At 38.1% G+C, this 16,005-nt stretch overlaps 1 protein-coding gene across 3 annotated transcripts in view; it reads left to right on the forward strand.

The window, feature by feature from the left end:
• bcam (basal cell adhesion molecule (Lutheran blood group)) overlaps window positions 1–16,005 on the forward strand; it is a 71,172-nt gene that overhangs the window by 40,280 nt on the left and 14,887 nt on the right. For all 3 annotated transcript variants that reach the window (XM_033981186.2, XM_055227558.1, XM_033981188.2), the window contains exons 2-4: window positions 11,075–11,205; window positions 12,154–12,370; window positions 14,302–14,375. In XM_033981186.2, the coding sequence (XP_033837077.1) occupies window positions 11,075–11,205; window positions 12,154–12,370; window positions 14,302–14,375 (422 nt within the window). The remainder of the gene's footprint in view (window positions 1–11,074; window positions 11,206–12,153; window positions 12,371–14,301; window positions 14,376–16,005) is intronic.

A 16,005-nucleotide genomic window follows, 5' to 3' on the forward strand; every position in this document is an offset into this window, starting at 1 on the left:
TCCCTGATTATCCAACAGTAAAACGCTTTCTAATTCAATGCAGACATTACGCAGCAGACTTATTTTGACCTCAAGAGCTGCTTATACAATATATCTGTACTGGGGCAAGGCACATTTCGCTCATTAACTTTTTAAAGTCTTATAAAGTCAATGTCTTAAATTTTACCGTTTATTTCCGAGATTAGAAATACACTTGGCAACATTGCAAAATCATACATAATTGAACGTCATTGCCAATATTTATCCATTTTAAATGAAGCTACTTTCTGTTTTGGCAGCTTTCCTTCAATTTTAACCAATATAAGAGGATAAGGAAAGGGTATATGAGAAATAAATTATATTTATGTGCTGTGCTATTCCTGAAAATCGTTAAGATACCTTGTTTATCAATATACACTTTAAAGTTAATGCCTTGATAGAGGTCTAGACCCTCAGTTTTGACATATGCTGCATTTTTGTATTACAGAAAAGATTGCGCCAGAGTAAATGTAGATAAATGAATATAAAATGCTAGACGGAAGGTTATGTGTCCTCGTGACTTTGAGACGAAGGCTTTTGCTGTAGGACGCTGTTTGCTTTGCCAACAAATGCACACACACACAGTAATCCGGTTATAGGGTTCAAGGATGTTTTGGGCTACACACACCCTTTTGTTGGGTTTCTATGCTTCTTGAGGACATTACATTCACTTACACTCATTTCTTGCAGACAGATCCTAAGCTTAACAATATACACTTGCCTAACCTTAAAGAACACATATTATACAAGTATTTTTTTTAGCTTTTAACCATGCTCCATTGTTGTCCCCTCATCCAAACATAGGAGTTGCATTTTGCTTCTTTCACACTTGCTTCACTAATACATTAATCCAAAATCGTCTTCTTTCTAAGCACTTAAAAATCCTCAAATTGCATTTTGCCCAGATCGTTACATCACAGGTAAAAATCCAGACTTCTCCCATATTAAGCCTCTCAGACATCACAGGACTCATTATGCATTGTTAGGTGTGTTATGAAGTTATAAAATGTGATGTACTAATCCCAAGGTGACCAAAAGGATTGAAATGGGTTTAAGGCCACAAGAATACATAATATGTGTTGTTTAACCTAAACCTGAACCTGTTTAACCCGTACATCAATATTAAACTGATGAATGAGTTAAACTGGTTTGGCATTGATTTGATAATAAAGGCTTTATGCCATGGGGACTTGATTATTGTCTCCATAAATAAGGCAGGTCCCCATAATGTCAGTGTGTGTGTACAGTATTTTCATCCCCACAATGTCGAAAATACCCACTCGCTATCTCTCACTATACATCAGTTTACATTTACGCTGACATTGGTTTACCTTCACAGCTCGCCCCCAGCACCACTACCCAGATGTATAAATAAAAACACGCTGTTATGTTGTGGTTGGTTGCGACAAGCGGAGCCCAACAGACGGTTAAAGGTTAAAGTGGCTTCATAAAGAGTTTGAAATACTCTGGGTGACGCCTATAGACGCTTGGAATTAATAGACTGCGGAATCAGGATTGACATGGACTCTTACAGCTGGCTCCGTCACGGCTGGCTCTAGTCTCATATAATAACACCTATTGTTAGTAGTCGGATTTTTTGTTGCAGAAAACCTTATTATCTTGTATGAAACCTGTAAAACATTTGAAATTTCTTCAGTCTGCACTTCTGTTATCATAAAGTCTAAATTTCCAAGCAATACTATATCATTTTCTATTGTATATTAAGGTTTCAAAGATTTTGCTCTGTTTAGATGCCATTAGGTAAAGGTCCACTATGTCAGCGTCTGGTGGATGATCTACCCTTGCTTGTTTCCATGGAGATGCTATTGCTTTGCGTGGAATGTTCCTCGGCATGGCATTAAACTTATTTATCTCCATGGAGACAAACAGTTGATGCCACCAGAGCAAGTTACAGATTAAGTCTTTGGAGAGGTGATCCCATTCACAGTAAGGCTTATTTTAGCAATATAATTATCGGTCAACATCATAGAACGAGATAAGTTTAATGCCATACGTAGGAACATTTCAGGCAAAAAAAAATATTGTCAAAAATACAGTGCAACATACTGTATTTTCAATGTTAGCATCAGCCATATTTTTATTGTTAATGCCACCAAAGACTCTAGTTGCTTGTCAAATTCATATGATTTGATATGTACAGATAATGGTAAAATGGTAAATGGTAAACACACATTCATACATCAGTGTACGCAGACACTGGGGTCTTGCCCAAGGACACAATGACAGCATTCATCTGTGAGAGCTGGAATCGCACTGCCAACCTGTGGGTCAGTGGATGAACGCTCTACCAACTGAGCTACCGTCGCCTCTAATTGGGTCCTATTTACTATTTTAACCATATTAAAGCAGGCTGCACCGTGTCATTGATAGAGTGGAGCTTCCCTGCATCGTTTGCCCATTTAATTGCGCCTATAGCAATGATTAAGTTGGCCTATTTTTCAGTGGCGAACTTCACAGAGCATAGATTATTTTTCCAAGCTTTTCCCATTTTCACATCTTCATATTCAGCTACTACGCACTTCTGCAGACAGTTTGTGCTCAGGTTGTTCAAGAATGCTCTTTGAGAATATAAGAAAAGGAGTGAAAAAGGCTTCTGGTTTGATGTCCAGAATACAACAGTAGGTGCAGGAGGGGTCCCGCGGCTTGAGGGGAGAGAGTAGCTTTTCCATAATGAGAGACAGTAGCAGACGACATAGTATTCTGGCTGGGTATTAACTTTTCAGCAGACATGGGACCGACACAGCTCTGTGCACTCTTGGGCGCATGGTTGAGATCCTCTTTGAAAACACTGGCATATTGTGGCTCTTGTGGTTGTGTTATAAATAAGACATGCATTATAGATATGGAGTAACAGAGGGCTTTTGGTCATAGTCTTGAGCTCATCTGTCTCTGCCGTGTCAAACTCAAACGCATTGAATCATATTAAGTGTCAGGGTGCTTTTGTTATGGCTGATGCTTCAACTTATTTTCTGTTCTTTTTTTCTCTTTTGGTTTGACTTCTGTAGAGAATCAAAAAACTCATGGGGCAACCCAGACAGATATGGTAAACCCTTTACATTTATCCAGGCTTTGAAATGGCGTAACGAGTAGATTGGCTTGATGAATCTGGTTATATTCAAACAATAAATCAACAATTAAATTATATATTATTATAGCAAGATAATACCACTGTACTGTAGTTTATAATGTTAAATAATTTATTGGTGAACTAATTTGGAAAAAAAATAATCCCAAATACAAGACAATAACATTTCAAACTCATTTTCCATATCAAGCAATTCACTCAATACTCAATACTGATTACAATATCACAAAGAAAATAAGTGATCTTTTTTTAGTAACAGGGTATAATTTTTCATACAAAATAATCTTTATCTTTGTAGGGATGTAATGATTTTGGTGATATTGCAATTTTGCCTCTTATTGTCCTGGTGGCTTTTCAGTATTAAACTAAGACATCTACATATGCCATGATCCTTTGCACCATGTCACCTGTCAGATCAGCAGTTTGAGCCAGTAGGACAGCACGCTGCACACTTTCCACACCCGACAACAACAACACAGCATCACACTGAGAGCGGCATTAGCAACTCGGATAATGGATAAAGAGGAAACCTGAGCAGAGACACTGCAAACCCTGCTGCTTTAAGTCCCAGATGCATTTTGGTTTCACCAAGACCATGAGTGCTAAAAGACAAAAGGAGACAGACAACAATGCAGTAGTAGTGTTAGCGCTGCTGAGAAAAACTTTATTGCACAATTTTGTTGGGTGGGCAAGACAAAGTAGGGCATTATTCAAAGTGCTTTGCACAACAAGAAAGTGTGAAAATTATAAAATTACAATGTTATTAAACATAATTTAGATCAGCTTGGCCATTCTTTTGTACTCCTCCACCACGCTGTTCACATTGCAGTTGTCCTTAACATAAATTGGTAATTTTCCACTTAAGAAAAAGTATCTTTAAAAAATGGAGACACATGATGCTTACTTATTGTCAGCCCATTACTGTGTAATACTGTGAACGTTCCAACAATATTGCGATAAATATCATACTGTGAGGTTTGGATATGGTTACAACCCTATATCTTCACATAAGGTCGTATATTCATTCAAATAAAGCTGAAATGCATACTAAAATTGTTCAGGAAAGTATTGTAGTGTTGATAGTTGCTCAAATGAATATCCAGAAACGAACTCAATAATTTTTTGTAAACCACAGTGAGAAATGGCAGGCAGCATATTGGCAGTGCTCATTTTCTCTGCTGAAATATTGAAACAAAAACTTATTTTCCCATTTTAGTTGTTAAGTCTTCTAATCACTCTTCCAAGTGACATTCTGAATTTCAATTAAACACTCGGGTAAATAAAAAATTATCCCAAATTGATTTTCCTGTAAGACACATGTTCACCCTTTTTGGCTTGCACTTTTTTGGCATAACTCGTCCGACAGCCCACCGCACCAGCCCCGCTCTCGCACTCTCACTAAATCGGATTATACGCTGTGCGTCAGCTAACGAGACCCCCCTGCAGCAGACAACCCCTATCCAAGACCACCCCTTCAACCCCCTCCAAAACACAAACACACATGCTAAGTTTCCGTGATTTGTGGGGACATGACACTCTATTTCGATACTAAGGGAAAGACTTAATACATATACAGATACACATACCACAGTGGTAATTAAAAATGCTTTATTGTAGACAATAGACTGCCATTTTTCTCACAAACTAATCGTACTTTCTTTGTTGTGCCACATGTTCTTATGCTAGTACTGTTTAAGGTCAAGATCATTTTAAAATTGTTCAGGAAAGGCCGAATTTGGTCAAAATGAGTATCAAGTTCAGATTCTAGTATTGATTAGTATCTGAGTACTTTTGATAACTGTATTTCTGACCTTAAAATTACTACTTAACCTAAACCCTAACTTTAACCTAATTTAACCCATATCTTAACTTCTAACCATGTAGTTGATCTACTATTGACTCACCTTACAGGGACTTCATTTTTCAAAGTAAAAGTGGTTCATACAAAGTGAATGTATACAGTTCAGTCCCCACGACGTGACGAATACCCGCTCATATACATCAGCCTGGACCCATACACACAGCCAATAGCCCATACAGTAGTGGCCAGAGGGCTCCCTAATTACTCTTTAATTGCCTGTGTGTGTCTGTCCAGCTGCTACAACACAGAGAGGCAGCAGCATTGATCAGACCAGGCATGAGCATATTGTGAGTGACATTTGAACATGTGTGTGAGCAAAATAATCGGGAGGGAACACAGGCAGAGAACAGAATAGAATTAAATGAAAAAAGTAGTTTAAACAGGAAGTGAGTCAGGGCCAGGGATGGGTGCTGCAGATGGCACACTGTTAAACAAACACAGCCTTAACAGTATCCACCACACTCAGGAAAGTAAATATTGGAGGGTGTATTAAAATAAATTATAGGGTGGATGTTTTCACGTGCCATAAAGCGTAATCTAGTAGAATATTGGTGTAAGTGTGGACAAATCTGCTAATAAAATGATATTGGCTGGTTGATAAGTGTCATAGTTTTACTCAGGACCCAAAGGAAGCACACAACTGGTATGTAGTTCAACAGTTTATTGTCCAGGCTAGTAATTAGGTAAATGTGGTGAGTATCAGTATCAAATAACAACAGAGGCACCAAAACACAGAACAAATCAATTGTAGTACACAAATGCGGAAAAAAGTGAATGCATCTACTGTAATACGAACGACAAATTAGTAAACAGTGTATGAAAAATCAGGTTTCTCATACTGCAGGTTATAAGGGAAATTGGATCGTCAGTCAACATAATCCCCGTTATCAGAAGGTCGGCCATTTGAATTCCTTGGGCAACACACTTTACTCTTGCCTTTGGTGCAGAATTTCTAAGTAAGACTGCAAAATGTACACGTTAACACAAAATAATTGGAGTTCATTTATTCCTATGCATTACCAACTGAAACCATTTTAAAATTACTCAGGAAATGTCAAATTATGCCCTATTTTCTTCAGTATCAATACTTCAAATGTCCAAATGTGTCTCTAGCTTTAATACTAGTTGTACAATTAATCAGTATGTGGTATGTATTGATTGTTTTCTTGACAATACAAATTCCAAGTCTGTGTAAAGAAAGTTAAGAAGGGCATCTGACTGAAAACTAACTGCACTCTCAGTGAAAATAACCTTATTCTAATGACTTTATTAGCATTGGCTGTACAATTTCTCCCTCTTCTTACTGGGATTGTTGTGAAAGTACCAGGTAACTCGGTTAGCGTCCTGAGTGTTTTGCTTAATTCCCTGTGGTGTGTGTGTGTGTGTTTGTGTGCCCTCTGTGTATTTTTCCCATGTCAAATTTATGGCACTCCAAAAACTCTTTAGTTTACTCACATTCTGGTACATTTGCTCATCTGGACGGCTGTTTGTTTTGGCACGACAACAGAGGGAGATTCTCTTTTGGGCAGAGTCCCTCCAACAAACTGGGCACATGCGAGTGGATTTGTACCAGGGAATGTTGGTTCATTTCAGAGTACAGAGCAGATACATGTTGACAAGATGGAACAAGAGAGACAAATTGGAAGTCTAGACAGGCCTGCAGGATCTAATGCGCTAACAATGATGAACTAGTCTGAGCTGTGTTGATTCAAGTTTCATATCTAAGGCAAGATAATGAATCGTAATTTTGCTGCTATGGGATTGGCAAGCAACTATTTTAGAACCAAAGATTTTGTAAATTGAGCAGGTTTTCTTGCCATTTCACTATATAAAGTCATATTAAACGTACATCGTGTCAGTTTTTGGTGAGGGGTCTGCCACCTGGAAATAAACTTATTTATCTCACATTTTTTCAAGTACAGGTGTTTGTATTGCTCAAAATATCTGGGGAAACATAGTGTGAGCAGCATCACCTCTCCACAGATATGACTTGTAACTTGGCACCTGTCTATCTTCAAGCAGGTGACAAGTAGAGATCGACCGATATGTTTGTTTGTGGACAATGCCGATATCGATTGTTTAGAATCCAGAGTAATCGATGGCTGATAAACTCTGCCTATATTTTTGGGCCGATTTTGATTATTTTCCCCAATATATGTAATATATTATTTAAATTTACTACAAACTCTCCCAGCGCCCCCCTTTTTTTTTCTTTTTTTTAACTACAAACCTTTAAGAGAGCTGTAGTCACTTTTCCTGCAGTTGTTATGCATTCAAATAAAACTTTATGTTTATACTATAAGCAGCAGGTCAGCCATATCGGTCCATCTCCAGTGACAAGACCTTCTCCTTGTAAAGTTACAAGGTGCATTATTTAACTGTTCTGGCGGAGGGTACGCCACTTCTTTGTCTCCATGGAGATGCTATTCCTTTCCTGGATTGTTCCCCTGTATAACTTATTTCATTAGGCGTTTATAGCTGAAAAAAAGCTTCAAAAACATTCATCTCTCTCAAGGCTCTCACATCTTTGTTACTATGCCGCTATATGATCGTAATGCTATACTGTGGAGCATTTCTGGCAAATCATCATAATCTCCATAGAGACAAGAAATCACCATATCCTACCCTGTGGGGAAGCTGGCCCGAAGTGATCAAATAGGAGGCAGACTAAACCCGGTTTACTCCATCTTTTCTCCAGGTGCTGTGGGTGTAACATTAGCATTTCCTTCAATATAAAACCATATCTCAGGGCCCAAGTCCCTTTAATAAAGTGTTTAACAAAATAAACTATAAACACTTATATCATTGAACCAAAAATACCTTAAGACATTAACACAAAGAAATAAACAAACTTAAACCAGTTTTCCCCTCCACATGGTCCGGCCCACGACCCCACTCAAGCCTATAAAATGGCTGACATAGGACACACACCCTCTTTGTTCGGACCATGTGGAGATGCAGGTAAGATGATTGCTGTATTGAACTGAGTTGATATATTTAACTAAATAAAATATTTAAACTAACTCGTGTGTGGTGATTTACCTAAATGAAAAACTAAGCAAAAATAAACCCGGGATAGTTCTATTTAATTTAGTATTGAAAAGTTATTGAAAATGAACAGACATGTGCACAAACCAAATTATAGTACTATTAAAAAGGGACAAATGCCCACTTTGTCACATACCCCATAAAAGTTACATAGTGCACTTTTAACTCAATATATTGTGAATATAGCTGTGAATTGGTCTCTGGATACAGTAGCCTATTATCTCAATAGTGTTATAGTTTGACCAATGCGTTCTCCAATGTTTTCCGATCGCTTCTATTTCTAGATGACTGCAAGTGGCGAACCTTTGACCTATATCACCCTAGTGGTCATATTACAGTTTTCAACCCATACACAGTTTTTGACATCCTCCCTCATTACTTCTGTATGTCTTATTTGCCTTGGCATTTCCTCCCAACCGTTACCACTTGCTTACTGTTATAACAAGGTGTGTGTCCATCTGCTCCTCCTCATAAAATCCCTCTACCGCTCTTTCATCTCTGTAGTTCTCTAGCCTCTCATTAAAACCAGTACGCTAAGCTAAGTCTGCCTTTCCACCACTGCAAGCATATACACAACACAACATCTAAATTATTTAACGGCAGAATTGTAAGTCCAGATATTGATTGTATGATTAATTTATGGCTTCATATTTGGGGCTGTAGTCTTCATTAGCAACCCAAATGTCAAAAATGTTGAGTCAATTGGGAATTTATTAAGGTTAAGGGAGCTGAATTTTGCAGCGTAGATATATTTTAGGGAGTAGGAGAGAAGGCGATGTGTCTGTTGTGAACTCTATACTCACATCTATTTTTGATATCTATTTTTAAGGTTTGTGTCTTGAAAAACATGATCAGATTGTTATATTGTAAGAAGTAATGTGGCCAATTTTATTTTTTTTTCAACTTCAACTACTTTTAAAAAATCTCACTATGGTAAAAAATGAGTTTCCTTTGCATCTATAGTGACCCCATGTGGCTGGAGTTAGCATTGTTTTGTCAATTAGTACTGGTTTGAATTGGTGACTAAACCAAAACTGATCATTTATTTACCCATTCAAAATGCATCTTGTTGATATATGTATTTATTTTTAACTTAGAAATCTCTAAAAGTACGGAGCCTGGCATAGGACATTTGCAAAATATAATATTAATGCATGGCCACGAGATAATATCACATTCCCACACGATATTATTTTGAGGGAATGACTTAATTATCTTGAGGTAACTGCTTAATGATCGCAAGGGAACAAGATATTATTTTTATTTATTAAGTTGTACGTTCTTGAAAATATATGTATAGAAATTATGTTCCCTCAAGATAATGTCTCGTTCCCTCAAGGTAATTGTCATTCCCTCAAGTTAATATATTTTTTATTTTGTAAATATTATTCTCCTTTCAGTCATCTACAGGGCTCCGTACTAAATGTGATAGACATTTGTAACACTCATTTAACACATTGATTCTGATATTGGGATATAGAAAACAGATATTGCAAATCTTGGGAACGTGTTTTCCTTTTATTTAAGTGAGGATGTCCTTAGACTTTCTTATCCCACTCGACGCTCCATTCTCTTACAGCTTAGATCAGGGACACATTGTGCATCCTAATGTCTGGGCTGAAAGGAGGCTGTGCACTGTTTTAGTCTGCTGGCTCTTCTCTCTGTCCTCTGGGTCACTTCACACTTTCACTGCTGCTCGGGGATACTCTCATGTGGGCTCATTAACAACCTGGTTACGAGTTTGTAGCCAGAGTTTAGGCAATTGATCTAATCTGCAGCCTATAACTAACTCCGTTCTCAGTGCACATTGTTAGCTATGTTATAAATAATATAAGTAAGTTCACTCAGGTTTTGTTGTGAAACATACTGCAGAATAAAACTTAAATTTCAATGGCAAATTTGAGAAAGGATTCACCGCTATTTCTCTGGCTCCATATAGAACTTATTTGCTGTCAAAATCAGCAGCTCCAAAACAATACTACCCAAATAACAATAGCGGAGCCCACAGCAACTGTATAAGATCAATACACCCCCCCCCCCCCCCCCCCTTTTTATCACCTATCCTCTCTGAAGCCTAATATCTGCCTGTATGTTTGCTTTATTGTCCCTGTGTTTGTTTATAGTATATGTTTCAAGTCAAAGAACTGTTCAGTGTAATCACAGGGCTCTACAGTGTTTAAATGGTGGTGTGTGTGTGTGTGAGAGGGGGATGATGGAGAGAGTTACCGGCTAGGGGGCGATGGAGGAAAGACATGCTGGGTCTGGTGATAAAGTCCTGTCCTCGAAGCTTGTAACACCCTGGTTAACTGTCGGAAACCCCAAGGACAGTAAACAAACATGGCGGCTTTCAGTACAGTAACAGAGAGGACACGCAGCAGTCATTCCGCTTTCATGGAGTCCATCCCTCAATGACTTGAGGCAAGAAGTGAAATGGATTTAGAGAATTGAAAATGTGTATTACATGTACTATTATTACTTTTTATTATTACTGTTGCATATGTTACAAAAAAAGAAATGTTTTTAAATTGAGATTCAGTCTACAATGCACATTTATGCCCAACTAGAGTTCATATTTGATAAGACTGCCACGCACTTCAGTTAGCGATTAATTGAGGAACGTAAAGCTGAACCATTTGGGGGGGAAAAAAGCAAATTGTTATTTTCCTAACAAGCATGGCAATTGTGGATAAATGTGCAATTTATGTTTTCACAAACTCATACAAGAATCACAAGGATTTCAGTGTATGATTGTATAGATCTAAACTACAGGGTTAGCAGTTTTCATGCAGGAAATTGGAGATGGAGGAAATTATGGCACTTACAGCCTTAGCGACTTCCTTTTCAAACTGCGATTTCGATTCAATTACTCTTAATCTTGCAGTCCTAGTGTAGCCCCTGTCTTTCTACCCTGTACACTGACACATTCTCTGCCCTTGATTTTCTATTTCCGTTACATCCCCAAGCTTTCTAACAAATTAAACTTGTCCTCATCTTACCACTCATATTAATCATATTAATAACCTTGTGTTTTATGTCTACAGTTTGCAGTGGAGCCGTGACTGTCAAAGTGACTCCCACAATAGAAGTGATCAAAGGAGAAATGGCCAAACTGCCCTGCACGCACACTGTCTCCCCATCAACATCCAGCTCCACCATAGTCGAATGGTTCATTGTAAGTAGCATTTATTTATTTTGCAATCTTTCGATCTATCTCTCTATCTGTCTGTTTGTTTGAAAGAAGACCAAAATATGCTTGCTAAACTAATGCATTCAGAACATGTTTGTAGAGGTCTGAACTACACGGTTAGGATTAAAAAAACATTTGTATTATGTTGTTTACAGAGGACATTCTCTAAATAATCACAGCCTTTTGGATTTGATAATTGCAACACGTCCATTTGCAATGTCAATTTAATAATCAATTTATTTAATCAGTTAAAGGAACTGTATGTACGATTTTTACTTTAAATTCCGTAAACGTAACTGTCACCAGATATGTTCAAATCAAATATAGCTTTTATCGATACAAATTGTAATTCTAGCTACATACAGTTTGTTTAATTAGGTCACTGCGCAATGACTTGGAACTAATTGTTTTGCAGTGACACGCTAAATATTCTCCACAGCTCGCTCATTTATTCAACATAATCTATAAGACACTGAAGGTTAGAGCTTTTGTACAGAATAAACATTTTCTAACTGAAATACAAAAAACACATTGAGTACTTTTGCATGGCTGGAAGAAATCAGATAACTAGAGTAATCAGATAATCCAGATTAGATTTCTGTGTATATTTAAGAAATCATCAAAAACACTTGGTGACATCTCTCAGTCGATTAGTGGATTTTTTAGAGTAACTTTTTATTTGAAAGACAAAGAGTAATGGATTTTAAAATATCACCTTCAGTTTTGTCAATTTTGTATTAAATTTGTGTTTAGCTTTTCATTTTTTTGCACAATTTTCCTTGTCAAAACCGGCACAGGTGTGAACTATCCAAAATAAATCACATTACTCAGATGTAATTGTATGACATTTCCATAATCTGATAACTCCTGAAATCAGATAATGGATATAAAAAAAAAGATATGCTGCTATTGATTTACTTTCCATTCATTCAGGAGGAACTGGACGGGAACAGGAAGCGTGTTGCATTCCGTCAGGGGGGCCAGAGTAAAACCGATGAGGACACCCCTCTGTCTAATCGCGGCTCTATTGGAGAGGATTTCACCTTGACCATCACATCTGTGCAGCCCTCAGATGAAGTCAAATTCTACTGCCAGGTCACCGCGGGACCAGCTGGAGTGGGGGAGGCTGCTACGGAGCTCAAAGTGTTCTGTGAGTGTGACCTGTGACCTTTGGCATGACCTTTACCTGACCTTTTGAAAACGTATATGAAATTTATGACTGAACTGTCGCTTGCTCTAAATGTCTATAGTCATAACTGTCGCTACGTGTTTGTGCAGGCGTATATTTGTTGAGGGCTTTGCTTAGTTTTCGTTGTCTTTGTTTCTCTGTGTCTCTGTGATTGTTCTGTATTTTAACAGAAAAAGACAGTATGAGTACTCTCATTGGGCTGTTCATGTATAAATAAAGATAAATGAAAGGAAAATTAAATGAGTGTGACAATATTGACAAAGATATCACTATCAAAAAAAAAATTAAAATCCATGTTATCACTTTTATGTATAAAATATTCAATTAATCATCTATCTGATAAAAAAACCCAAAAAAAACCCCACATTTTATAATTTTGTTACATGTCAGTGAAAGAAACAGCCCTAACTGTTTCAAATATGACAAATATGATAGAATAAATGTAGCATAAAATGTGAAATTGCCATTGCAAAGACACATAGTTAAAAAATATTATTTATTCTTTTTTTATTCATATTTGGGAGACAGGACAGTGAGCACAGTATAGATGATTTTGAACACTTATTTTTATTACACTTGGGGTAACTAATCTTCTCCCTAGAGGTCAATTAACCCCTGCCTAATTACTCGTATTGATAGTTCAATCTCATCTGTCATGTATGGTTCACGTCACCTTAATAAAAAACGAAAATATATCACTGAGGCGCTTCAGGTTTAGCTTGGTGCAAACTGGCAGCTCCTTAATCCTTCCTTAAACACACACCTGTCTAGACTGCACCATTTTGACTTTCTATCTGATTTATCATTCTAAGGAGAGTTAAGAAAAGAAGTATGTTATTGACATTTATTCCCTCTAAGCAGTGGCTTTAAAGTGATCCGATAAAATGGGCTTTTTAGTCTGAGACGCTGTGTGGAAAGCGGAGTTTGAGAAAAGCTCTGTATAGGAGACTGATTAGCAATAGGAGAAAAGTGGTGTACCAGCTGCTTTCACTGCTCAGATTCAGCCCCTTAATGTATTGAGGGTTAGCTACAAAAACAAAAGCCGACTAGTTAGATGTAACATATGAATGTGCCAGATGTTAGACTGTGCCGAATATTAGCATTTCCAATAGTGAGAGGGAAAAAAACATGATTTCCCCGATTTTCAGCCTATAGCATTTAGCTTTTTCAGTGCAGTTGAAGGGTCTGAACTCATTTTCCATGTACTGAAGCAAAAATGGTCTTTCCCCGGTATAAATATATTGTATAAGCAGCTGCTGAGGTCAAAACAAGTCCAGTGTTTACAATCTGCACTTAATTACAGCATTTTATTTTCCAAGAACCAGCATGTTAGTTACAAGAATACATTTTTAAAGTTGGAACCATAATCAACAACCATAAAATATTGACAACCAGTAAGATTAGCCTTTACATTACCTGTGAACAAAAAAGTAAAAACATCTGCAGAGAATATTATATACCCTAAAACGTGTGATCATTTGATTTGCTATTCACAAATGTGCAATTTATCTTAAACTTGTAGTAGTTGGTGTTGTTATTGTATAGAAATCTGGGGCAAAATTTCATAAAGCCCTATACTATATCCTATGAGGCAGATACAGTTGCTGCACGTAGCGATAGCCTGACCTTGCATTTGAACATTTGAAGTAGGAGCAAAACAACTGGACACTGACTGGAAATTGTATGTGATCATGTGCACTGGGGAGGAGTGTTTTTGTGACTTGACCCTTATCAGCTCCAGTAGAAGGAGTCACAGAGGGAGGCAGGATATTTACCGCCCAGTTTAATTAACAAGGTCAGCCAGCTGGAGTACCTGCCAATGTTTTATAAGATGGAGTGTGTGTTTTGAAAGGAAAATAATCTCCTTAACAATCCTTCCTTGTCTTTTTTAGTTACCCCTGAGAAACCGGAACTGACCAAGCCCTCCAGCCAAGCCATTTATGTGGACCAGGCGGCAAGCTCCGAGGTCAGAATAATATTTTTAGGCCCGAGCCCATACAGGGCGTAGGGCCTATTGCTTCTGCAACGATGAGTGCATGGGCGAAGTCAATGGCTTCGCCCACACACTCATCATTGAGTCAATGGGCTTTGCCCAATGATATGTCATAATATGTCATTCTAATATTTTCGGATATATTGTTTTTGCTAAAAATATGATATTTCTTTTTTTTTCAGAAAAATTTATTTTTTTATGTGTTGCATCATTGGGCATAAAAAAATGCCACGACAGCGCCCCCTGCAAAAGTCAAAATACTTTGTGTCAATGGGAGACGTCAACTTTGCCATAGAGCTACGAAATTCGGTACACGTATTCTTCAAGTGATGCCAAACAAAAAATATTATTATGTCCACGCCCCGTGACACACCGGAAGTCGGCCATCTTGGATTGAAAAATCCAAAATGCCGAGTCAGCGTTTTCGCTGACGTTGCATTTTAATCAACTCCTCTGAAGGCGCTCCACCTGCAGGGCTGAAAATCACTGTACATCATCTAGACAAGTGAGGCATCAAAAGTTATCCAATTCAATTTATTTGTAGTCATTGTCACAGAAGAACAACGAAATTGCGTTTGGAGCATCCCATAAAGTGCAAACCCATAAATAATAAATACCCCTTAAACCCAAGTGTAAACATTAACCCAGTGTGGCTTCAGTACAACATGAGACAGTTCTTGTAGCAGCATGATGGTGTCAAGTAAGGTGCACAAAACAGGGACATACAGACAGGGACCTGAGAATGATGACAAAATGCAACAATGCAACCAGTTCAATGTTATTAAGAGTTGGATGTGATTTTTGTCCGTGAGAGGGGGGCAGAGAGGGGCCGAGAGGGGCAGAGTTCAGGAGCCTCACAGCCTGTGGATACAGACTGTTGGCCAGTCTGGATGTTCTGGCCCGTATGGACCTGTAGCTTCTCCCTGAGGGCAGCAGGTGAAAAAGATGGTGCGCAGGGTGATGTTGGTCCCGCAGGATGTTGTGCACTCTCCTCAGACAGCGAGTGGAGTAGATGGTGCTGATTTCTGGCAGAGTCGTTCTGATGATTCTACCGGCTGCTTTCACCACCTGCTGGAGTGCCTGCTGGTCAGCCTTAGTGCAGCTGGAGAACTACGCTAAAAGTCCATATGTCAGAACGCTACTGATGGCAAGAACGCTACTGATGGCAATTTATGATGATGCCTATCACGGTTTCCGTGCGGCGAAGCCGCAAAATTCCATCGGAATTTTTCAAATTTCAAAAATTTGTCCAATTTGGCTCAAACTCAAATCAGTTCTAAAACTTTCCTGCCTAATTCTACTGTTTGTGAAAGAAATACATTTTGATCATTTAGTTTTCCCAAATGTTACCAAATTTGACACAAAATTCCATTGGGTCATCTCAATCAATGAAGTCAATCAGACCTGTGTCGTTTTATGCACCGTGTTGCCATGGTGATGCGCCAAAGTGCCAATGTTATCCTAATGGGAATGCTCCCAAATTTTCCCATTCATCTGAAAAATATTAGTTTCATGGAATAAAGTGAGGGGGGCCAAGTTTGTATTTTGCACGGTGTTGCCATGGCGATGCCTGGAAAACCCATGTTTTTGCATTATGTGCATC

This window comes from Periophthalmus magnuspinnatus, chromosome 16, assembly GCF_009829125.3.
Source record: "Periophthalmus magnuspinnatus isolate fPerMag1 chromosome 16, fPerMag1.2.pri, whole genome shotgun sequence".
NCBI classification, from domain to species: Eukaryota; Metazoa; Chordata; class Actinopteri; order Gobiiformes; family Gobiidae; genus Periophthalmus; species Periophthalmus magnuspinnatus.